The sequence below is a fragment of the Syngnathus floridae genome, chromosome 10 (assembly GCF_059516105.1).
Source record: "Syngnathus floridae isolate MCC-2025c chromosome 10, RoL_Sflo_1.0, whole genome shotgun sequence".
Taxonomy (NCBI): Eukaryota; Metazoa; Chordata; class Actinopteri; order Syngnathiformes; family Syngnathidae; genus Syngnathus; species Syngnathus floridae.
Genome location: NC_142422.1, coordinates 4,349,032 through 4,373,468, shown reverse-complemented (window position 1 = coordinate 4,373,468; position 24,437 = coordinate 4,349,032). Strand labels below are relative to the sequence as shown.

The window sequence follows — 24,437 nt, the reverse complement described above, 5'->3', positions numbered from 1 at the left end:
TCATTGCATACATTACTGCAGTTGCAAGATGAGGATGATGAGGATGATGAAGATGAAATAGAAGCCATGTCATTTGAGTAATGGCTTGAATAAATGTGTCATTATAAACATGTATCATCTTGTTTACAGTTTATTGGAATTATATACAAAGTATAATGATGAATAATTATGGATATTTTCATTGTGACATTTAGGGACAATTTTTTATTACAGAGCCAATTTATTCACAATTGCGCTCATACTTAACTTAGTCATTCCATGCTCAATCTTCAATTTCTTAGACAGCAAACTATTATTAGCATGCTTTAAAAAAAACATTCAAGTGGAAATTGTTGGAATATAAAATATTTAAAATCAGCAACAATTAGGAACTCCCCATTATTTAAAAAAAAAAAAAAAAAAAGATGGTTTCACCAGGAAGTCATCAGCAGAACTGAAAGTTGGAAAAACAGATTAATTATTTAAAATTGTCTCTACATATGTACACAAGTGAAAATGAAGAAGAAGCTGACCTTCCAGCGGTTCCCACACTCGTTGCACAGGACAAATGTGGTCATGGGCTCGTCAGCGCTACGTGTCTGCACCTACAAATTGTGCAAAGGATGTCAAATTCATTATTGTACAGTGGAACCTTCAAAACCAAACGGGGTCTTACTTGATTGTATGTGCAGTTCTTCTTTTTACACTTGCCGCACTGCAGCAGGTCAGTGGTGGTGCCCCCAGTTTTGGCCATCTGGTGCTCCCTGATGGCCTCCTGGGTGAGGACGTTCCTCAGTTGTTTCAACTCGTCACTCGCCATTTCCTTTGGGTGATGTAGCAACGGAGCACAAAATTAAGCATGGCTGTGATCATTCAATAGAGTTTAGTGAATTTTGGGTGATCATACAGAGTTTGCATAATCTAACATTTGAGTAAAAAAAGTTTGAGTGTGATTTTACTGCCAGGCTGTAACAAGCACAAGTCATTCGGAAGATAGTGACAAAGTTCATTGTAAATGTTTAACAAAGGTATATGTTTAACAGAAAGGAGGGAACACTGGCGGAGCTAGAGGGGGGCCACGGGGACACTGTCCCTCCTTAAAATCTGCTTGGAAATATGCTAGTGCTAGATAATTGATTTTTGGGTATTTTGCAGGTTTTTTTTTTTTTTAAACTGGATTTTTTTCAGTCCACATTTCAGCCCATCCCCTGTAATAATAATTTATTTTATTTTTTTCTGGACTTTTTTTTGGGTTAAAACTGGAATTTTTTTGTCCATATTTTTGCCTGTCCTTTGTAATAATAATTTATATTATTCATAAATTTATATTTATGTATATTTATAATTTATATTTTTTTCTAGGGACATCACGTTTCTTCTAAGATAATTTTTTTGTCCATATTTTTGCCTGTCCTTTGTAATAATAATTTATACTATTTATAAATTTATATTTGTATATATTTATCATTTCTATATTTTTCTAGGGACATCACGTTTCTTCTAAGATAACACCATTTTGTAGTCATAGTCTTATCCACATTACCTCTGCGCTCATATTGGCAATGCGGCTTAAATCAATGCTTCCTGCGAGAACGTTCCTGCGCAGACCGGGGTTCTTCGGGTCCTTTAAGTTACTAATGCGGCTTCTCACTCTGTTCTTGTATTTCATGTCGGTGGCCTTGATCTCTTGGTAGATATGTGCGACGGTCAAGTCAAGGAAGACCGAAGCAAGATTTCATCTTTGCACATGATTGAAAGTGGTAAGTCGTGCGCATATTTGACCGAATGGAAGGATATGATCTTCAATCTCTGCTGCCATGCTGTCACAGTTAGTTCCAAAATCTTTGTAGTCATCTGTGAGCAAAACACAAGCATAAAATGTGCAATCTTTTATTCTCATGAGATGATAAAAAATATTTTTTTACTGTCAGTGCGCAGGGCAGCAGCCAGCATCTCGATGCACTTGTCACGAATCGAGTCTCCGGTAATTAGGTGAGGCGGTAATGAACCCCCGGTGGAAGCGAAGCCGGGGGATAACGGGCTGCTTGGCGTAGTTGGAGTTTTCGGGGCTTCGGTTTTGCCCTTTCTGAACAAAACAGATGCAGATTTTTTTATTTTGCCTCTCAAAAAGATTTCTTTTTATTTCAATTGGCATTAATGGTGGAAATACCTTTCATTGTGGTCAGTGGATGTTTTTCTTTGCGGAGGTCCGGACTGAGTGGCCTTTGAGCCATGAGACTCTCGCCTGTCACATCAAGTCATCTTTCTCTTTTTGCTTTTAACACACCGATGGCAAATGAAGTGCAGAAAATATTTTGTGTACCTTTCAGATGTTAGCTTCTTTGCACAGGGTGAAAGGCTGTTGTGCTTCGAGTCCGACTCCCGCCTGAGTAACGATACACTTGAGTGAGCCGATATAAATCAATATTACTAAAATATTACAGACCTTTCTGGTTTAGTGGGAGTTGTTTGGTGTTTCACTGGCTGGCTTAATTTGGAGTCAAGGGAGTTCTTCCTGAAAACAGAAAGAAACAAATGTTAAATGAAATAATTGCTAATTTGGGTTTCAAGTTATTCTCGAAGTTTTGTGTTGTACTGGGAGGATTCCACTTCATAAATTAGTTTTAGAATAAATCATTTTGCAGCCAAAACATTTGTCTCTCTCTGGACATATTTTCTCCCATTTTAATTTCCTGTAATGGGCCAATGTGTTGAAAAAATTGAAGCCGCATATCTGGCTAACAGCCAAACAAGCACTTTCACACTCATGCATGGCCAACCTTTCTTTCTTAACATCCATTGAGTGTTTTTTAGCCACTTTGCTATCCAAACTGTCTTTCCTGCAAGAAAAAAAAAACCACAGAAAAACTTGACGCTTGGCTGTTTTCACCCATTAAGCCAAGTTTGGGAAAAAATTAAATGAATAAAAAACAATTAATAATACAATAAAAATAAACAGTAAAATAATATAAAATAGAATATTCAAAAATGAATAAATAAAGTCTCATAAATCATTTTAAGAAATTAGGATTTTTCAACCACTATCCCAAATGCAATGTAGGTGTGCCTTTCTTTTTTTTTTTTTGTCACACAACACAAATCCATTCCACTGCAAATTTGTGTCCCAGTGTCCAACCTGTCTCTTTTCACACAATCTGATGTCTTCTGGGAAGCAATTTTAGAGTCTGAGGAATCCATCCTGTGGTGAAAAACATATCAAAAAGCTTCAAAGTATTCCATCTCCTGAGCTGTTATGATCCGAATCCCACCTCTCTTTTTTTCCATCCAGCGAGGGGCGCTTTGGCGCAGGTGGCGGATGAAGATGAAAAGGCAATGGAGGCAGAGGAGCGTTTGGATCTGGCGGCTCTTTTCTACAAGGACAAGACATCTTGAGCAAGAGGTCAGTCGCGTCACAGCCAGAGGTGACATCTTCACAACACTCTAACCTTGGTGGTGGGGGGTGGAGTTTTAAAGTAAGTGGAACCCATGGCGTGCTTGGGTCTTTTGGAACTTTCCTAATGAACAAAACATGAGCTTCTCAATCGGTAATTCATTCCAGTCATGCTTGTGAGCACGTCCCGCCTGACCTCTCTTTCTTAGAGTCCAGTGAAGGGCGCTTAGCCTTGGGCGAGGTGAGCCCTGAAGCTTGAGAGCGCCCTAACGAGGAGTCTTTACCATCCTTCCTGAACAAATTTCACACCTGAGTGGGCCGGAACGTCAACGGAGCAAACGAGCTCACGATAAAGACGACACGACGTGGCTGCATGCAGCATGCACAGACTCCATCATGCACTTTGGTTCAGGATGCTGACCTCTCTTTCTTCATATCCACAGAGGGGCGCCTGATGGGGAGGGGGGGCCGAGCGGGCCGAGGAGGGGAGGGGAAGCGGGTGGGATAGAGAACGCTGCTGTCCAGAACTCCTCTCCTGAAATGAAGAAGCTTCTTCTGAAAGGTCCACTGTCTTGTGACATTTCAGCATGACATCACACGTTCAAAACAGGTGAGTCCGTTTTGGGACATGTTGGAAAAGTTGCTACCAAAAAATAATAAACTCGCACTGGTGATCAAAATCATTCTGCCATCTCCCTTCTTTACAGATATTTGGAATTGCTGGGCCTCTTCTCACCTTTCAAATAATGGCTTTTGGACACCTGATGATTTCTCCCTGAAGACGTCGTTCGCAGGCTCGCCTGGAATTGTGTTCATCAGCCTCTCAAGTCTGTTCTCCTCTTTGGATTTCAAGTCGTTGAATCTTTTGGGCTCCTTGTGCTCTCTTATCTCTTTTGCATTGTCTGGTTCATGCTTGCGTTTCTTCTGATGTTGGTTGACTTCTGTCTCTCTCGGCTTTTTACCTTCTTTGACTATTTCTTTTAGTCGCTTCTCAGTATGGTGCTTTTCATCGCCATGCTCGTATCTATGCGCCATTTTATTCTTGGGCTCATCTGTATGTTTTCTTTTCTTGTCTTTAATTGGCTGATTTGCATCAGGTAGGGAATCCAGTTGCTGTTTGATGTCCAATCTCCTGCAACCACCACCACCAACAACAACGAACAATACAACCGCCATTTTACAACCTAAGACAAACAGTGAGGCCCAGAACAGTACGTAATATTTCATATGTTTTATAAGTCTGGTCCCAGCCACTGGCGGAGCTAGTATTTTCTTTCCTGGTTGGGGTGGGCAAAGATATCTCAGTAAAAGAAAAAGTCAAACGTATTTTTGCAAACCCCAAAAATTCTTCACAAAATGCTGATAAAGATTCAGTATGGATGGGTGGAAATGTAGAAAAAAAAAATCTAAAGTTAATTATGTGGCCTGGCACCTGTGCATATTTTGGGGTGGGGGGCTAGCAGTGACCCTGTGACCCGCCCTGATCTAGCACCGCCAGTGGTGTCAGTGCAGCTAATGCAATGCTTTTCAAATATTTTTTGTGATGCCCCCCTTAGGGAGAAGAAAACATTTTGAACCCCCCCCCCCCCATGTTATTAACATTACAAAAAATATATATATATATTATATCAACATTACATTATAATATCGGCTTTGGGACTGTGACTAGGATTTTTTGACTTGGCTCTCAGGTGTCGTCTCGAAATTTAGTCTGCTGGTAGGATCATTTGCTTCCCTGGGCAAGCCCGGGTACTGACAGGGGGCGCGATGAGAACGCTGATCCATTGCCCCCAACCGACTTCATTATCCAGTTGGCTTGGAAAATGGAATGGGAGTCCAAAAAGGTCCCAAACAAACACTTGGTGCCAGACCCCAACCATCATCCCTGGCACCAACCTCTCAAGAAGACAGTGGTCCACACTCAATTGTTTCAGGACTGCTTGGCCAGCCTTCACAAATGGGGCAGTAGCCCCACCCCACTGTGTGCTTGTGGAGAGGAGCAAACCATGGAACACATCATAGAAGTTTGTCCTCTCCACAGACTTAAAGAAGGGTTAGTCACCCTCCATACAGCAGACCAGGAGGCAACTGCTTGGCTTAGGGACTTTGCATTCGCTAAATAAAATAAAATTATAATATGTTCAATATTTTTCCATGGAGTCCCACTGCACTTTTTATTGCCTGCTCTGTCTGTGCTGTGTGTGCTAGTGTTGGCTTTTTTCAGTTCATATGACTTCAACCAGTAGGTCAGGCTCCTGCAGAACGTGAGGATGAACTGATCATTTGAATCAGGTGTGTTTAACGAGGGAAACTTGGAAAACATGTAGGAATGCGGCCCTCGAGGACTGGACTTGGACACCCCTGCCTTACACTGAGTGTCAAAAGTCCCAATGATCGTGAGCAGCAGGGGGGGGCCCCATTTCAACCCCTTACACTGAGTGCCAAGCAGGGAAGAAATGGGTACCATTGTTATAGTCGCTGGTATGACTCGGCCGGGGTTTGAACCCACAACCTCCCAATCTCAGGACGGACACTCTCCTCTTCGGCCACTGAGCTGGTAAACACTTGTATCGTAGTATAACACTTAGCTTTTAAATAACGTGTATACCTAAAACCAGACATGTTCCATGTACTGAGAGCAAGGCTTCCATAGTGTAGTGGTTAGTGCTCGGGCTATCACCCCAGCGACCTAGGTTCGAATCTCAGTGGGAACCAAAAATATTTTATCATAGAAACTTTGCAACACAGTTGCTCGTGTAACCTTAAAACCATACATGTTCCATGTACTGAGAGCAAGGCTTCCATAGGGTAGTGGTTAGTACTCTGGGCTTTCACCCCAGTGATCCAGGTTCGAATCTCAGTGGGACCCAAAAATTTTATCATAGAAAATTTGCAACACAGTTGCTCGTGTCACCTTAAAACCATACATGTTCCATGTATTGAGAACAAGGCTTCCATAGGGTAGTGGTTAGTACTCTGAGCTTTCACCCCAGCGCCCCAGGTTCGAATCACAGTGGGACCCAAAATATTTTATCATAGAAACTTTGCAACACAGTTGCTCGTGTAACCTTAAAACCATACATGTTCCATGTACTGAGAGCAAGGCTTCCATAGGGTAGTGGTTAGTACTCTGGGCTTTCACCCCAGTGATCCAGGTTCGAATCTCAGTGGGACCAAAAAATTTTATCATAGAAAATTTGCAACACAGTTGCTCGTGTAACCTTAAAACCATACATGTTCCATGTATTGAGAGCAAGGCTTCCATAGGGTAGTGGTTAGTGCTCTGGGCTTTCACCCCAGCACCCTAGGTTCGAATCTCAGTGGGACCCAAAAATTTTATCATAGAAAATTTGCAACACAGTTGCTCGTGTAACCATAAAACCATACATGTCCCATGCACTGAGAGCAAGGCTTCCATAGGGTAGTGGTTAGTCCTCTGGGCTTTCACCCCAGCGACCCAGGTTCGAATCTCAGTGAGACCCAAAAAGTTTTACCATAGAAAATTTGCAACACAGTTGCTCGTGTAACCATAAAACCATACATGTTCCATGCATTGAGAGCAAGGCTTCCATAGGGTGGTGGTTAGAGCTCTGGGCTTTCACCCCAGCGACCCGTGTTCGAATCACAGTGGGACCAAAAAAATCATAGAAAATTTGCAACACAGTTGCTAGTGTAACCATATAACAATACACTTCCTTCTAGCTAGGGTTAGGTGTAAAGTTAGGGTTAGAGCTAAGGTTAGGGTTAGAGCTTGGGTTAGGGTTAGGGTTAGGGTTAGAGCTTGGGCTAGGGTTAGGGTTAGAGCTGGGGTTAGGGTTAGGGTTAGAGCTAGGGTTAGGGTTAGAGCTTGGGTTAGGGTTAGGGTTAGAGCTAGGATTACAGCTAGAGCTAGGGTTAGAGCTAGGCTTAGGGCTAGGGTTAGAGCTAAGGTTAGGCTTAGAGCTAGTGTTAGGGGTAGGGTTAGGGTTAGGGTTAGAGCTTGGGTTAGGGTTAGAGCTAGGGTTACAGCTAGAGCTAGGGTTAGAGCTAGGCTTAGGGCTAGGGTTAGAGCTAAGGTTAGGCTTAGAGCTAGTGTTAGGGGTAGGGTTAGGGTCAGAGCTGGGGTTAGGGTTAGAGCTTGGGTTAGGGTTAGAGCTAGGGTTAGGGTTAGGGTTAGAGCTAGGGTTAGAGCTAGTGGTAGGGTTAGGGTCAGAGCTGGGGTTAGGGTTAGGGTTAGAGCTAGGGTTAGAGCTAGGGTTAGGGTTAGAGCTTGGGTTAGGGTTAGAGCTAGGGTTAGAGCTAGAGCTAGGCTTAGGGCTAGGGTTAGAGCTAGGGTTAGGGCTAGGGTTAGAGCTAGGGTTAGAGCTAAGGTTAGGCTTAGAGCTAGGGTTAGGGGTAGGGTTAGGGTCAGAGCTGGGGTTAGGGTTAGGGTTAGGGTTTGAGCTAGGGTTAGAGCTAGGGTTAGGGTTAGAGCTTGGGTTAGGGTTAGGGTTAGAGCTAGGGTTAGAGCTAAGGTTAGGCTTAGAGCTAGTGTTAGGGTTAGGGGTAGGGTTAGGGTTAGAGCTAGGGTTAGGGTTAGAGATGGAGTTAGGGTTAGAGCTAGTGTTAGGGTTACTTAGGGTTAGAGCTAGGGTTAGAGCCAGTGTTAGGGTTAGAGTTAGGGTTAGAGCTAGTGTTAGGGTTAGAGTTAGGGTTAGAGCTAGGGTTAGGGTTAGAACTAGCGTTAGGGTTAGCGCTTGGGTTAGAGCTAGGGTTAGGGTTAGAGCTAGGGTTAGGGTTTGAGCTAGGGTTAGGATTACGGTTCGTTTTTTTTTCAATGGTAACGCTTTTTTTTTTTTTTTTTTTTTTTTTTTTCAAAAAAACCATGTATGGTCGCTTTTTTTATGGTAAGTTTTTTTTTTTTTTTTTTTTTTTTTTAAACTACCATGTATGGTAGTTTTTTTTTAAACTACCATGTATGGTAGTTTTTAAAAAAAAATGGTAACTTTTTTTTTTTTTTTTTTTTTTTTTTTTTTAAACTACCATGTATGGTAGTTTTTTTTTTAAACTACCATGTATGGTAGTTTTTAAAAAAAAATGGTAACTTTTTTTTTTTTTTTTTTTTTTTTTTTTTTTTAAACTACCATGTATGGTAGTTTTTTTTTAAACTACCATGTATGGTAGTTTTTAAAAAAAAATGGTAACTTTTTTTTTTTTTTTTTTTTTTTTTTTTTTAAACTACCATGTATGGTAGTTTTTTTTTTAAACTACCATGTATGGTAGTTTTTTTTTTAAACTACCATGTATGGTAGTTTTTAAAAAAAAATGGTAACTTTTTTTTTTTTTTTTTTTTTTAAACTACCATGTATGGTAGTTTTTTTTTTAAACTACCATGTATGGTAGTTTTTTTTTTAGTTTTTAAAAAAAAACTACCATACATGGTAGTTTAAAAAAAAAAAAAAAGTTACCATTTTTTTTTAAAAACTACCATACATGGTAGTTTAAAAAAAAACTACCATACATGGTAGTTTGAAAAAAAAAAAAAAAAAAGTTACAATTTTTTTTTTAAAAACTACCATACATGGTAGTTTAAAAAAAAAAAAAAAAAAAGTTACCTTTTTTTTTTTAAAAACTACCATACATGGTAGTTTAAAAAAAAAACTACCATACATGGTAGTTTAAAAAAAACAAAAAAAAACTTACCATTTTTTTTAAAAAAGCGACCATACATGGTTTTTTTGAAAAAAAAAAAAAAAAAAAAAAAAAAAAAGCGTTACCATTGAAAAAAAAACGAACCGTAATCCTAACCCTAGCTCAAACCCTAACCCTAGCTCTAACCCTAACCCAAGCGCTAACCCTAGCTCTAACCCAAGCGCTAACCCTAACGCTAGTTCTAACCCTAACCCTAGCTCTAACCCTAACTCTAACCCTAACACTAGCTCTAACCCTAGCTCTAACCCTAAGTAACCCTAACACTAGCTCTAACCCTAACTCTAGCTCTAACCCTAACCCTAGCTCTAACCCTAACCCTAACCCCAGCTCTGACCCTAACCCTACCCCTAACCCTAACACTAGCTCTAAGCCTAACCTTAGCTCTAACGCTAGCTCTAACCCTAGCCCTAAGCCTAGCTCTAACCCTAGCTCTAACCCTAACCCTAACTCTAACCCTGACCCTAACCCAAGCTCTAACCCTAACCCTAACCCTAACCCCAGCTCTGACCCTAACCCTAACACTAGCTCTAAGCCTAACCTTAGCTCTAACCCTAGCTCTAACCCTAGCCCTAACCCTAGCTCTAACCCTAGCCCTAGCTCTAACCCTAGCTCTAACCCTAACCCTAACCCAAGCTCTAACCCTAACCCTAGCTCTAACCCTAGCTCTAACCCTAACCCTAACCCCAGCTCTGACCCTAACCCTACCACTAGCTCTAACCCTAGCTCTAACCCTAGCCCTAAGCCTAGCTCTAGCTCTAACCCTAGCTCTAACCCTAACCCTAGCTGTAACCCTAACCCTAACCCAAGCTCTAACCCTAACCCTAACCCCAGCTCTGACCCTAACCCTAACCCCAGCTCTGACCCTAACCCTACCACTAGCTCTAACCCTAGCTCTAACCCTAGCCCTAAGCCTAGCTCTAGCTCTAACCCTAGCTCTAACCCTAACCCTAGCTGTAACCCTAACCCTAACCCAAGCTCTAACCCTAACCCTAACCCTAACCCCAGCTCTGACCCTAACCCTAACCCCAGCTCTGACCCTAACCCTAACACTAGCTCTAAGCCTAACCTTAGCTCTAACCCTAGCTCTAACCCTAGCCCTAACCCTAGCTCTAACCCTAGCCCTAAGCCTAGCTCTAAGCCTAGCCCTAAGCCTAGCTCTAACCCTAGCTCTAGCTCTAACCCTAGCTCTAACCCTAGCCCTAACCCCAGCTCTGACCCTAACCCTACCACTAGCTCTAACCCTAGCCCTAAGCCTAGCTCTAACCCTAACCCTAGCTGTAACCCTAACCCTAACCCAAGCTCTAACCCTAGCTCTAAGCCTAGCTCTAAGCCTAGCTCTAGCTCTAACCCTAGCTCTAACCCTTACCCTAGCTTTAACCCTAACCCACGCTCTAGCTCAAGCACTAACCCTAACCCAAGCTCTAACCCTAACTTTACACCTAACCCTAGCTCGAAGGAAGTGTATTGTTATATGGTTACACTAGCAACTGTGTTGCAAATTTTCTATGATTTTTTGGTCCCACTGTGATTCGAACACGGGTCGCTGGGGTGAAAGCCCAAAGCTCTAACCACCACCCTATGGAAGCCTTGCTCTCAATGCATGGAACATGTATGGTTTTATGGTTACACGAGCAACTGTGTTGCAAATTTTCTATGGTAAAACTTTTTGGGTCTCACTGAGATTCGAACCTGGGTCGCTGGGGTGAAAGCCCAGAGCACTAACCACTACCCTATGGAAGCCTTGCTCTCAGTGCATGGGACATGTATGGTTTTATGGTTACACGAGCAACTGTGTTGCAAATTTTCTATGGTAAAACTTTTTGGGTCTCACTGAGATTCGAACCTGGATCACTGGGGTGAAAGCCCAGAGTACTAACCACTACCCTATGGAAGCCTTGCTCTCAATACATGGAACATGTATGGTTTTAAGGTTACACGAGCAACTGTGTTGCAAATTTTCTATGATAAAATTTTTGGGTCCCACTGAGATTCGAACCTGGATCACTGGGGTGAAAGCCCAGAGTACTAACCACTACCCTATGGAAGCCTTGCTCTCAGTACATGGAACATGTATGGTTTTAAGGTTACACGAGCAACTGTGTTGCAAAGTTTCTATGATAAAATATTTTGGGTCCCACTGAGATTTGAACCTGGATCGCTGGTGTGACAGCCCAGAGCACTAACCACTACCCTATGGAAGGCTTGCTCTCAGTGCATGGGACATGTATGGTTTTATGGTTACACAAGCAACTGTGTTGCAAATTTTCTACGATAAAATTTTTTGTGTTCCACTGAGATTCGAACCTGGATCGCTGGGGTGACAGCCCAGAGCACTAACCACTACCCTATGGAAGACTTGCTCTAAGTGAATGGGACATGTATGGTTTTATGGTTACACGAGCAACTGTGTTGCAGATTTTCTATGATAAAAAGTTTGGGTCCTGCTGAGATGGGATATTTTGGTACACTACAAGAGGTCAAAAAAATAAATAAATAAATAAATAAATAAGAAAGTGTAGCGAACGATTTGGTGAACGATTCTTTTGAACAAATATTTTGAGTGAACCGATTCTAAAGATTCAGTTCACTTGACAACTGGAATGCACATCACTAGTACAAAACAGTGCAAGCAATTGTAGACTGTCGGTCGAAATAGCCGACTGGTTAGTGATTCGAACTCTTGCTCGGTAAGAACTTGGTTCGATCCCAGGTGCGAGAAGTTATCTTGTTGTGCAATTAGCCCTTTATTTATTTATTTATTCTCTTTTTTAAACCTTGTGTAGTGTACCTATTGAAGGTGTACCTACACATATTGTCATATAAAGCATGATTAGGCTGATTTTTATGTTTTAATTGGCGAATAAAGAAACAAGCAATAAAACACCAGACAAGTTTTAACATAAATAAAATAATAATATTAAAAGCAAATTTCAAACCAGCAATCTAATGTGAAATTGCAGTAGATATATCGGATAACAATATTTAGGCGTATATAGGTATACACGTTATTTAAAAACGACTATAAGTGTTATACTACGATACAAGTGTTTACCAGCTCAGTGGCCTAAGAGGAGAGTGTCCGCCCTGAGATTGGGAGGTTGTGGGTTCAAACCCCTGCCGAGTCATACCAGCGACTATAACAATGGTACCCATTTCTTCCCTGCTTGGCACTCAGTGTAAGGGGTTGAAATGGGGCCCCCCCCCTGCTGCTCACGATCATTGGGACTTTTGGCACTCAGTTCATCCCCACGTTCTGCAGGAGCCTGATCATTGAATTAGGTGTGTTTACCGAGGGAAACTTGGAAAACATGGAGGAATGCGGCCCTCGAGGACTGGACTTGGACACCCCTGCTTTACAACATTTAGGTAGCTAACCTGAAAACAACTGCAAAACAAAGGGTTTTTTCCTTTCAACGTTTTACTCAAACAAATTTGGTATAATAACACCATCAACTTAACAAGCCAACAAAGACATCAATGTCCGCATAATGTCCGTGTGCTGGCTGAGATAGCAGCACTCGTAAATCTTTGCGAACGACTAAACAGCAGCGAGTGATAGACGAAGTAGGCACTCTTTGAGTCATACGTAATATCCCGTTCGAGAACGAGTCAGTGACGCAATTTCCCGTTCACGACCGAGTGAGTGACTGTTGCCATCGTGTGTGGGGGGGGGTATCAGTCTTCCAGTGATACCGCCACCTACTGCAGTGGATGTCTAATTACCCTTTAATCTAGTACAGCCAAAAAAAAAGTATGTTCCCTGGTGCCCCCATTGGTATCGCGCCCGCCCCATTATTTGAGAAGCGCTGAGCTAATGCTAAGCTACAGACAGACCTGGGTGAGTCGTTTGGTGACCCTTCTGCTTTGCTGGAGTCCAAACCATTCTTCTCTTCTGCGGCTTTCTCCATTTGAGGACGGCCGGAGTCTGGAGTTTGTGTCATCAGGGGAAATAATAGGCACTCGATATACATGATCTGTTAAACTACTCATGGAATACGACAGTTCCGCACGACATACCCAAAAGTTTTTTCCATTCCTTGATGAGTACTTTTGCCAAAGCGATGACATCTTCGTCTGTGCAATGCTTCCTGATGCTATTCACAGACATGCCGATCCTTGTCTCCTAAGACAAATAGAACCAACTTTCATTGCACCTTTGCCGGATGAAATAAAGTATTAAGACAAATCCGTGTTACCTGGAGGAGTTTAAGTGTCATATTGAAACTTTTGAGCTCATTCAGCAGGTCCATAGCCCCTTCCTGCATATGCAATATTGAACACCTTTAATACATTTACCATTGCGGTCCCTAAATAAGAAAATGAAAGTGTAGCAGCACACAATTTCATAGCATAATAAAATATTTAGTGTAATTTTAAATCATTTTGACAAGTTTGATTTAGTGGTACAAAACTATCAAACTTAAATGAAGCAGTCCTACAAGGATAAATGTAATCTGTCATTTTCGCATTATTGTCTTATTAAAAATGAACAGTTAAATGCCACAATTTTACAGATTGCTTTGATCGAAGTAACAAAACAGTAATGTAATCCTGTGAAAATATTGTAGTATTACTTTCATATGACACACATACATATGATAAATATGTATTTATTAAGAGTACATTTTGGAAATAACTTGGCCAACATTGCATTGCAATGGAGGTCTTATAAATAAACGCAAACATGTTCTCCCGTAATAATATTTTTATTTTATACATTCCTTTTTAACATCTATCGTACATACAAATATTTAATATTAAAAAATTAATGCATACATTTGACCGCTATCTTATTCTGTGTAGCTTTTATTTTGTTTTATGCAACTCATAATATGACTAATAATTTAATTTGGTCAAGCAGCTGTATATGAAGTTATTTTTAAAACTCTAAAAGCTTTCTATCCAAAAGTCAAGTCCTTTACAAGCCTTGGAAACACAATGTACAACTTACAGCCGCCGGTGTTACATGTCAAGTTGCTCCCACGTTATCTTGCTCCCCGTCTCGAGTTGCGACTGTTATTGCAGCCAGTCGGAAATGCAAACGAGACGTTTCGTTCAGCATTTTTATTGAGAATTTGAACAGTTTTGGAATCAGGGAGGTTCCAAGTCGCTGTGACGAATCTGCAGTCGCGAAACACAAAACTGCGCAACTCGCCTTACAATAACAGTCGTAACTCGAGACGAGGAGCAAGATAATATGGGAGCAACTTGACATGTAACACCGTCTTACTGTGCAAGAGCACTTGGCGATCGACAACCGCTGCATACTTGTTTACGTTTTGCTCAACATATGCAACACACACACACGCAGCGAAGTAGCGGCAGCACTTGACACACATCAATCTGTAAACAACTGCTCCCAGATCCGTTTTTTGCAAGCACCTGTTGATCATCCATTACAGACTCTCTTGACAAGTACAGTGCGCGACATGCACGCGCATGCGCACATAACACACCAAAAGGGTGCAGAGTTTACTGTAGAAGTCTTAAAGTCATTAGTTCAAGTTGATTTAAAGTTGCCGTAACGCAACAAGGCCTGTTTCCCTTCAGCGAAAGCGACGCACTGCCTCCAACTGCACACAGCAAACCACAGCGCGCCACCTGTGGGTCGTCCAGTTCCACTCACCGTGTTATTTCGAGACACCATTTTTTCCAGCTTCTTGGCAATCCGGATTAACTCTTCCTCCCGCGTCATTGCTGCATCTAAATCACTACGTGCGGTTACAAACGTTGAAATGTGTGCAAGAGAAACCAATTACAATTTAGCTCGGTTGCACGTCGGACTTTACGCACGGCGCGCTCCATTCAAGAGAGAGGGCGTGTCCGCGTCCTCCCTCCAGTTGACCACCCCGACGACACATGACAGCTAAATATAGAAGTGGAGTGGACACTTTGGTGGGTCACAGCAGGCAGAAAATATGAAACACGATTCACCCTCGAGATAATATTCAAACAAACAAAAAAGTATTGATACAATGATATTTTCTTTGTGTGAGATAAGTAGTCCGTTTAACTATAAATGCAATTGAGCAATCAAGTCCAAATTTAAACTCTTGTCAGAATTAAAAATGAGTGAAGAAGTGAGGAGGAATGAATTCATATCTAGTAGTAACAGCATGTGAAAAATACAGTATAATTTTTGACTGACAGTTCACTTAAAAAAAATACAGCTGTTCCTTAAGATACGAGTTTAGATCATTCTTGACCTCGCTCTTTACTCAAGTAGACCTAATTCATATCAGGCTTCCTCATTGAAATAATTGTTTTTTTTTTTGGGTGCATTGAATTTTGAACTCATCGCTCTGATTAATGTGCAGCCAATTTATTCAAAAATAATTAACAACAGTACTGACACATATACATAGTGACGGACAGTTCCACCATTCTAAACTCCTTAATTAGGTCTCCGTGGCAACAAGTGAAAGCTCTTCTGCCTGTCATCTTCTTATCTTAGCCTGTGTGTTGTGTGAAAGATTCTGAAGTAGCCATGCATAGATAGCAATTAGAGTATTTTTAAAGAGTTGTGTTCGTCTCCCTAATGGATCATAGTTGTTTGATAGAAACCTAGCAGTGTTTTCTCCACACAAAGGAGGTCAGTGTATAATGATTAATCTTTCCACACTGAAGGTAGCTGGCCACAGTACACTACTCCACGTCCTATTTACGCAACAGCACTAAAGTTGCTGTGCCAAAAACACCAGGTGCTGTTTACTACATTTTTATCATTCACAACCTCCCCCAAAAATTAAATAAACAATAAATAAAAAGATCAAGAAAGAGAAATATTTGCATAAACTTCAACCCGAATATCAAATATTGAGCTGTATTTTTGGGCGGGTACATTTGAGTCACTACCACTAGGCTGCGCTGTTGTGTAACGTAAAATTAGCAGACAACCTGTTCAATTGATCTCCATTTAATTCTTGCACAATATTTCAAGGGGTGAAGTGTCAAAAGTCTAAAAAGTCAAGTCTCTGCTGACTGACACTATAAATGGATTTTTTTTAAAATTACAAAGCACATGATAAAAGATGCACAGATAAATTAAAACTTAAGCCTTTGAGATCGTCACTGTTTCTTTGCAATGATAAAAACACAAAATAATTGTGGAATACTATCACAGTGCAGTGATATAGAACTTAGGTGTCAAACTCAAGGCCCGGGGGCCAGATACGACCCGCCACATCAACTTATGTGGCCCGCAAAGACAAATTGTGCATCGACTTCATGTGTCAATACTAAAATTACAAATTGTCTTCACGTTTAAAAAATAGAGATATTGCTAGAAATGTTTATTACCACTCAATTTTTTAAATCATTTTTACTAGTCTCTGATTTCAAAACTGAAGGCTACTATGGTGCGGCCCGCGGCAAAAATGCGTTTGACACCTCTGATATAGCACAAAAATTGAAAGAATGCTGTTAACTGCAGGTGAAAGTGCACACTAAGAACCCATCTTGAGTAAAGAGTCTTATCTCTTTGCGTTACTCTTATGCAACCGGCCGAGCGTACGAGCCGACCCGTCCTTGGGCCGCCCGTCTGGCAGGTAGCGGCGTTGTGGAGAAGTGGGACACTTGGCCGTGACATAAGATAGGAAGCAGGCCGAGAGGAAGAGCAGCTGACCGAGATCAATCCCCAACATCCTTTAGCTTTGTGTACTAAAACCTTTGGCGCGAGACCAGAGGGGAACAATCGAGCAAACTGTGACCTTTGACCTTTCTATCTGATCCCCTTTTTAAGCTCAGCTTATTTTTTGTCCCTTCACAAATCCACACAACAGTGTCATTTAGAATATGTGGCCCATCCAAAAATGTAATGACAGACATGTTGAAAGGGCGTCCTGCTGGGAAAGAATAAAAATACCACCGGTTGCATTGAAACCAGCATCTTCCCAGGCTGGCAGTTGGGCGAACAAAATGTCCTTGGCTGCTTTGTATTCGTACATTATGTCTGGGGAGAAAAAAATGCTGCCAGGTAATTAGCATCATCATTCCTTTTGTGAATCTCATTTGCATGTGGCACAGACGAATAATTGGTGTCATCTTCAGTGCCATTAAAAACACGCAAAAAACAAAAGGTGACATTGAGTAGATCCAACATTCACACAAAGAACATATAGCAAACATAAATGTTTATTCACTTTATTATTTATGTTTATATAAGAATTCCAGCGCGAGTCGACAAGGCTTCTTTTCTCTCTCTGCAAAGCACCCTGAACTTCTGCTGTTGCTTTTGACAGTCTGTCATTACCTTGGTGAGTCCCACCACATCAAGTTCAATCCTGTCTTCACTTGGACTGTGGTTGAAAACTTTGTGGTGATTCCAAAAGGACGAAGAAAGAGGTCCAGCAGCCTTCGCTGTGGACCCCTTTGCATATTTAAATGCTAAGAGTTTGCTGGGCTCTCAACTCGCTCAGCGCCGGTCACAGACCAGAGTCGCCAGGCCTGCGCAATTATGGCAATTTTTGGATGACATCAGACCAGAAAATGAATGATTTCATTTTGCTGTGCATTTTTTGTCTGGTTCTGGTGTGGGACGCACAACCTGTAATAGAGGCCGTCTAAAGAGAGAGGGAGAATTGTTAGGTCGGTCACATCTGCGCTTGGATGGAAGGTGAATCTCTTGCGGGTGAGGTCGCGTTCGATGCTGATAATAACCGCAGTTTAGGGAAAAAGAAAACCCATAGGACCACCCAGACTTGAAAAACCTCGGACTCGAACACACACCAAGCATGGCCGTCCCAAAATTTTTATTATTAGGATGTGCCCATTAATTAATGAACTAGCGAATCCACAGACAGTTGGTTTGGGCATTAATTCAATTTCATACTCCCAAAACGTCTAACCTAGATACAGTTTTGTCTCTTCATGCTTCGCTGAGCTTGCTGTACAAAAACATGAACCTCAGACTAATTTTTTTGTGCAGTAGATTGTATTATGTTTCTACCTAGTATTTATACAAACTCATAATTTAAATGACTTTCACCTTTATTTTTGCTTTTTGTCTTCATTTGATTGATGTATAATTTACATGTTTGAAACAATTCATTCTTAATTCAACTAAATAAACTAAACAGTCATCATTGACTATTCTGCTGAATTTTTGTCGAAAGTCTCCCCAGAAAAGGTGAAGCTACGTCTCTAAAATGGCCGAGCGCATCAATACATCTACTTCAAGATATCATTTGGATTCAGCCATTTTGGTGTGCATGCATTTTCCAAATCACTGTAATACTGTTTGTCCCAACTCAACCAAAATAACTAAATGATAACCCAAAATGATGCAGTAAGCAAACAAGAGCCTAAGCAGCCCCCCTCCCTCTCACTAGCTTAACGTTATTATATGTCACCAGAACCGTGGTGGGAATGATTCAGCCTATAGCTGAACTGTGACTACTCCATCGACGCCTTTAAAGGGTACAAAAGGTTGGAAAGGGATCCATGAAATATGTACTATAACTTATCCGTAACCATCAATTACACACAGACACAGAGGACAGCCACTGAATCATTTGTATAGTGTGTCTGCAAAAAGATCCTTGTGGTTCTTCCCAAGGCTGCCATTTCAACTTGAGGCTCTCTTCAATGGCGCTTGCACATAAATGAAGGCAGGCTTGGCTGAAACATCCTTTTGAAAATAAACAACCGGCTGCGAACACAAAGAGAAATTGCCATTTCACGCTCTTACCTCATGCCCGGATTGGACTAATTGACAAGGCAGAGTTGCTCCTCTGAACAGGTGAAATTGTGTTAGTGTGCAAATCCCCGCTTACTCCCATTTCCTTTTCAACTAATCCAATTACAGATTTTGCGGTTGCAAACGCTGGACATCTTTGGCTTCCGCCGTGCAGCAGAAGCTCAGGTGAAGAGCGGAGAAAGACAAAATGATGAGTGAAAACATGGACGAATCGTCCATCCTCACCCATGTTCATAGCCAGAAACAATCAGTTGCACGAGGCTGTAAAGAAACCAGACAACAAACTCGAAGGTACAGAAGAAGAAAATTTGAATCACATCATCTTGATAGCATTATCAAACCAATTTATGTACACTTTGATCTCCTGAGCTAGTTGACAGAACAAAATGATCAACATATGCTAGACAGTTTTTTTGTTTTCAGAAAAACGTGCAGGTTTCACCAAACGGAAACTTTGCAACACAAGACAATGTCCTTGAAGTTGAACGTGGACCTTTCATCATTCCCCAATGAAGATCCAAAGAGCATCACATGTGATGAGTCAGCATGTGGGTATGTCCAAACACCTTTCAGCTGTGCTAGGTTCAACGTTGCGTCGGATTTATTACTACCACATGAGGCACGTACGGCCCAAAGGAAACCCAAATCCTGTCCAAGCGGTCCCATCCCTCAAAAGGTCACTCCAAGGTTGACACGATCTGTCAATGCTTGATCTTGACGTCTCTTATGGTGATGTCAGGCGTGTGTGAGAGTGATTGGGAAGGTCAACAAATGATGTGTGTGTTCATTGACGTCATGTACACACATTTTGTCTTTGTCTAGGTAGAGTCCAGAAAGTAAATTAGATCCCAAAGCCAAGAGAAAAGGATGCCTTACTTCCTCTGCACTTACTTCAGCCTCGGTGAGGTTGAAGAATTCTGGGTAAGTTCTAAAAATGCGAAATTCTATTATCGTCTTGCTACAATTATATTTTGACCATACAGAATGATTTTTTTAAAAAACATTCGTGGTCAGCACGGCTCTCTCCGGGTACTTTAGGTTCCATATACATCCCTTAAATATGTATTTTACATTCTTGGGAGACCATAGGTGCGTGAATGTGACTGTGACTGAAAGTCTTCATGGTCTCCATGGTTCTTGTGTGGCTTTTACTTTCCTGGCCAAAAAGGAGCATTTCCACAGTGACCATTAGAAAGCTTCAAAGCCCGCCCAAAATAGCCACCGCACATAACGTCAATTTCCCTTTTTAGACTTTATTCGTCGTTCTCAATGCTGAGCTAACCAAAACATTTCCCCTTTTTTATTCCAACTCACAGCTAGGCAATTAAAAAAAATGAATAGCAATAATATGAGTTGACGGTGAGCGACACGATGAGGCCCAGTGTGTAGGTCAAACGTCGACATTTTCCAGATGTCCTGGTTTTTTGAGTCCTATGGAAAAGTCGAGGCTTGAGTTGACAGGAGAAGGATGAGGCAGGTTGTTCCAGCTTTTTTTTTTGCGTTACGCTCCCACACTTCCAACTGGTCAGGATAATAACAGTGGCTGGAAAATCCTCTGGCCAAAACATACAGTGAACTCACCAAAGCTAATACAGCAAAATACGGAACTAAACTGTATCGGGTTTTATTAGTAGGCCGCCTGGGTGTTAGAAGACGGTAATGGCGTTGGAGAAATAGTTTTCCTTTAAAAACATCCTGAATGACTGTTTTTGACAGTTGGGTAGGACACAAAGTCAATATTTAAATATTGTGTTTCTTTGAACTGAGCAAACCGGGAGAATTTTTGAATCCAGTTTGCATTCATAGAATATTTTTTGTTTTGTTAGTTAAATATAACAAGAATCAAGTTGTTAGGTGAATTTAATCGATTTAACTGACAAAATAGACTTAAACAGAACAGGTGGACATATGAAAATAATCATTTTGCGCTTTTGAGTCTTGCAAAACTAATTTTAACTTGTTGCTTCTCCTTAATTTTTGGTTGTGTTTACATTCTTTGGTCACACGTTCAATTTTACAAGTGTAAAAATTAAATAAGTGTGTCAAAATAATGCCAGTATTGAATCACAATGTTTCAAGTGAACGGGTTCATACTCATTCACAGTCAAAACATTTTTTTTAAGAATAACCAAGATGTAAACAACATGGTTTAAAATTGAGACCTTTAATAGAGGAATAGTCACGGCACACTTTAGTTAAAGCAACTTTGATGGTTGACTTTGACGCACGCTAGAGCGGGACGAGGTTTGGAGCGAAATCGGCAAAAACGGACGGTTGATTTATGTGTTATGATGAGGCCTCTTTTTCCATCCGATGGCGGTTCCAGGCTTGGAGAAAGACACTTTGACAGAGATGTTGGTTTTGAGTGGGAAAGTGCCATGTTTAATAGTTCTCAAATGACCAACGGAGGAGCATGAAGACACGGAGCATTTAATGGTTTCACTCACACTGACTGATACGACCCAAAACTGCTGGTTTGTTATAACCGCAGCGAGCTGCTCGCCAGTAACCTCAGTCCCTCGCAGCAGGAGGTAACTTGTGGCCCGACTGACGCAGAGGTAAAGAGCAGACGTGGCAAAAAGTGGGACTAAGAAAGGGGCCACTAGTAAACAAACCTTCAGCAAACAGACCTTTATGAAGCAGTGACTCTACAAGATCTGTATATAATATCCAGCTCTTCAAGTACAAAATTATTTGACAAAGATGAAAAGTAATTATAATTAGTTTTATAAACAAAAACTTAGTCCAAATGACAGGCAGGAAAAGTGGGCGGACAGAGTGGGCAGACAGATCGGGCAGCGCAGCCAGCCAGGCAGACAGACCAATCGGGCAGGGCAGGCAGTCAGATAAGGCATCAGATTTGCACCCCTATCCGATCTGCCCTACCCGATCTGCTTGCCTACCCGATTTGCATGCCTACCCGATCTGATCTGCCTACCCGATCCGCTTGCCTACCTGATCGGGGCAGGCAGATTAGGCAGGGCAGGCAGATCAGGCAGTTAGCTCAAGCAGGCAGGCCTGTTTTGCTTGTACCTCAATTCTGTCGCTACCTTGGAACTGGGAACTGAAACATGGACTTTCCCTTCATTATGCATAAATATGCCACAGACAATGATCTGTTAGATCACCAAATGATTCCCGGGCGCGGCTCCGCTGCTGCTCCCTTCGGAGATGGGTTAAATGCAGAGACAAATTTCACCACACCCAGATGTGTGTGTGTGACAACCATTGTGCCTTTACCTTTTTTTTTTTTACCTATTCTAGTTGCCTGGAATGATTGTGCGCGTGATCATCATTGGCAGATCACTTCGCAATCACCTTCAAGATTGTCACTTGTAATGGCTTCTTCAAAATAGATTGAACCAAACTTTGCACGTAGCTTATTGCCAAAAATCACAATCTTAAATCACTCTTTCTCTGAGCTTCTTGTCATTCTCAGCTATGTTATTGGAAAATATAAGAAACGAGTCTAGGGCAAAGGTTATGTTAAACAAAGCGGACTAGTAATGTTATTTTGTGCTTTCAAATGTCTCATACGGCTTGTTTTGCTTTTGTGGCCTAAACGTCATCTAAATTAAGCAGAATATAAATATAAAAGTCGATGGATAATGACACACTTAAGGAGACAGGTAGACCTCAGACATAATGTTTGGACGCCCCCCCCCCCCCCCCTCGGTGGCTAACCTGCACACACTGCTGCCATTGAGCGGCCTGGCGCTCGGGTTGAAGTTGGGATTGTTTGTCAGCTGGCTGTAATGCCAGGAATGCTCAGTGCCCTGCACACGTGAGCATCCCTTACACTATATTTTTCATCTCGAGGGTGCCCACCCACATGCCCCCCCCCTCACTAGTTTATTTTGGGACCACGTGGTTAAATGACACAAATCCAATTATTTTCTTGATTCCAGGCAGAATTACATGAAAAGATACACATGGAATCAAATCCTCGGGTCAGAATCAGACCTCTTCACCAAAAGCATTCAAGTAAGACATAATGAGTATCTGCCATTGTGGCAGCATAATAAACGGACAACTCTCATTGGATGCCCAACAAAACCAAACAACCCTAAAAGAACACCTGCTTTTGTCACATTAACAAAAAAAATGGGGTGTGTTCTTCTTGAGTATAGAAGTTTCTTTGTTTGACACAATTATGTATTATCCGGTTGCATTGTGTTCTTTAATGATAGGTTATGTTGCTGGAGTAAAAAAAAAAAAAAACTCTTGCCAGCTTTGCAGCAATCATCTGTAGATGGTGATAAAACTGTCAAAGGCTATTGTGTTTCTTTTAGCGCCGTGTACACAGGTCGTGCTTGTGGTTGAACGACAACCACAGCCTCTGCACCCCAACAATATTTGGAAACGTTATTAAGGTGAGCAGAACTGTGCAATTTAAATTGATGAGCTTGAATCGGGAAATTAGAAATTATATAAGCAACACACTGAGAGCGGCCTCCTGCAGCTGAAACTACGTGGTCAGCTTGGTCTAATCATGAGACATGTGTTTCCCCTTTGCACCCACAAGATGATGTCACACTCATGTGCTCCTCAAGTATAACTTCACTTGCAAACATGCCCACATCCTGACTCAGGTCTGTGTGATCTGCTGCGATTTGGTTTGCATTAAGAGCGACAACAAGTGTAGAAGTGAACCATATGCCATTGAAGGGATTTTCAAAATAAAGTTCAAAGTCGGGTTTTAAACTAGCGTTAGGGTTTCAAAATAGAATTTCAAACTATATTTATAAATTATTAGATGAAATTCACCTTAATACGTAGAACTTCCTTCCCGAAAATGAGAAGCACAGACATAATAATTAACACTAATTACTTCCTTTAAGAAAGATAAAACTCCTAAATGACACAACCTTTTTTGCGCCACGGACCGGTTACGTGTCGGAAATATTTTCGCGGATCGGCCTTTAAATAAATAAATACATTTATATGAATAAATAATACATTTATAATAAATACGATGAAATAAAATGGTACGACTGGCATAAAAACAAATATAAACCACATAAAAAATAAAACTCACCATTACGTTGAATTAGTGGGAGCTTGTTTCTCAGAATCGAGCCGGTCCAATCTAGGCGTAATTGGAGACAATGTCCTTCTTTTTCACGTTTTTTTCTTTCAAACAATCCCAAAGGTTTGTCTTTTAATGCAGGATGTTTGGTCGCCATGTGCCGAAGCAGTTTGGAAGGCTTCATTGCCTCGTTAGCTAGCCTGTCGCCACTCGGCGCATCATCTGTGGCGATAAATCCATATATTAAGTAGGACTTTCTTTTAAACGCAGCTTTCCTTTTATTAGAAGTCGTAGCCTCTTCTTCTTCCGTCTCCTCATTGGGTTGTTTTCCCTTTCCGAAGAAGCTTTTCAAACATCTCTGCTTCTTGCAACTTTTTTTGCTAGCTTCGCGGGCTCGACAGGTGTGGCGTCACGTGACCGGAACAAGCTTCTTGACCGAATTAACCCGTCAAGAGACACAGATTCACCGACGGATGTAATCGGGAGAAAATCGCCATTTTTAAAAAAAATAATTTTTCAAAATAAATTCTTACTCATTTTTGCTAGCTTTGCGGGCTCGACCGGAGAAACATGTCACGTGACCGGGAAGTGCGTCTTGACCTGAATTAATTGATAGTCGATCATTTTTTTTTATTTTTTTTTATGTGCGGCTTGGCGGCTCGGTACCAAGT

At 41.4% G+C, this 24,437-nt stretch overlaps 2 protein-coding genes across 17 annotated transcripts in view; one reads left to right on the top strand and one right to left on the bottom strand.

Moving 5' to 3' along the window:
• The window catches only part of rcc1 (regulator of chromosome condensation 1), a 32,562-nt gene extending 27,041 nt beyond the window's left edge, over positions 1–5,521 (top strand). For 6 of the 10 annotated variants that reach the window (XR_015860690.1, XR_015860685.1, XR_015860691.1 and 3 more), the window contains 6 exons: positions 1,674–1,739; positions 3,269–3,379; positions 3,580–3,980; positions 4,078–4,197; positions 4,468–4,581; positions 5,062–5,521. The gene's annotated coding sequence lies outside the window, so the exon portion shown is untranslated. Of the gene's footprint in view, positions 1–1,673; positions 1,740–3,268; positions 3,380–3,579; positions 3,981–4,077; positions 4,198–4,467; positions 4,582–4,926 lie in introns of all 10 variants that reach the window. The other 4 variants (XR_015860692.1, XR_015860693.1, XR_015860688.1 and 1 more) reach the window with 4 other exon arrangements.
• On the bottom strand, positions 115–24,192 carry tcea3 (transcription elongation factor A (SII), 3). Of its 7 annotated transcripts, XM_088386282.1 has the most exons (20): positions 14,667–14,891; positions 13,237–13,299; positions 13,058–13,163; positions 12,875–12,965; positions 4,107–4,502; positions 3,792–3,905; positions 3,567–3,662; positions 3,426–3,494; positions 3,249–3,350; positions 3,116–3,178; positions 2,760–2,819; positions 2,426–2,494; positions 2,303–2,365; positions 2,150–2,224; positions 1,905–2,065; positions 1,778–1,833; positions 1,523–1,678; positions 656–802; positions 513–584; positions 115–433 (listed from the first exon to the last, which is right to left on the bottom strand). In XM_088386282.1, exons 1-20 carry the CDS (start codon positions 14,733–14,735, stop codon positions 425–427), a joined length of 2,037 nt encoding a protein of 678 aa, XP_088242408.1. In that variant the 5' UTR covers positions 14,736–14,891; the 3' UTR covers positions 115–424. The 7 variants fall into 7 exon arrangements, with proteins under 7 accessions (XP_088242408.1, XP_088242407.1, XP_088242405.1 ...); XM_088386281.1 differs by lacking the exon at positions 14,667–14,891 and adding an exon at positions 23,776–24,192 and having other exon boundaries at positions 3,249–3,494; XM_088386279.1 differs by having other exon boundaries at positions 3,249–3,494; positions 14,667–14,892.
• Positions 24,193–24,437: the final 245 nt, after the last annotated feature.

Excerpts from the sequence above, each read along its gene's own strand:
- tcea3 (XM_088386279.1), bottom strand. The coding sequence starts at position 14,735 with ATGACGCGGGAGGAAGAGTTAATCCGGATTGCCAAGAAGCTGGAAAAA. Across the intron at positions 13,300-14,666 it reads TGGTGTCTCGAAATAACACG|GAAGGGGCTATGGACCTGCT; the intron begins GTGAGTGGAACT and ends TTGCATATGCAG. Across the intron at positions 1,834-1,904 it reads TGCTGCCCTGCGCACTGACA|ATGACTACAAAGATTTTGGA; the intron begins GTAAAAAAATAT and ends TTTTGCTCACAG.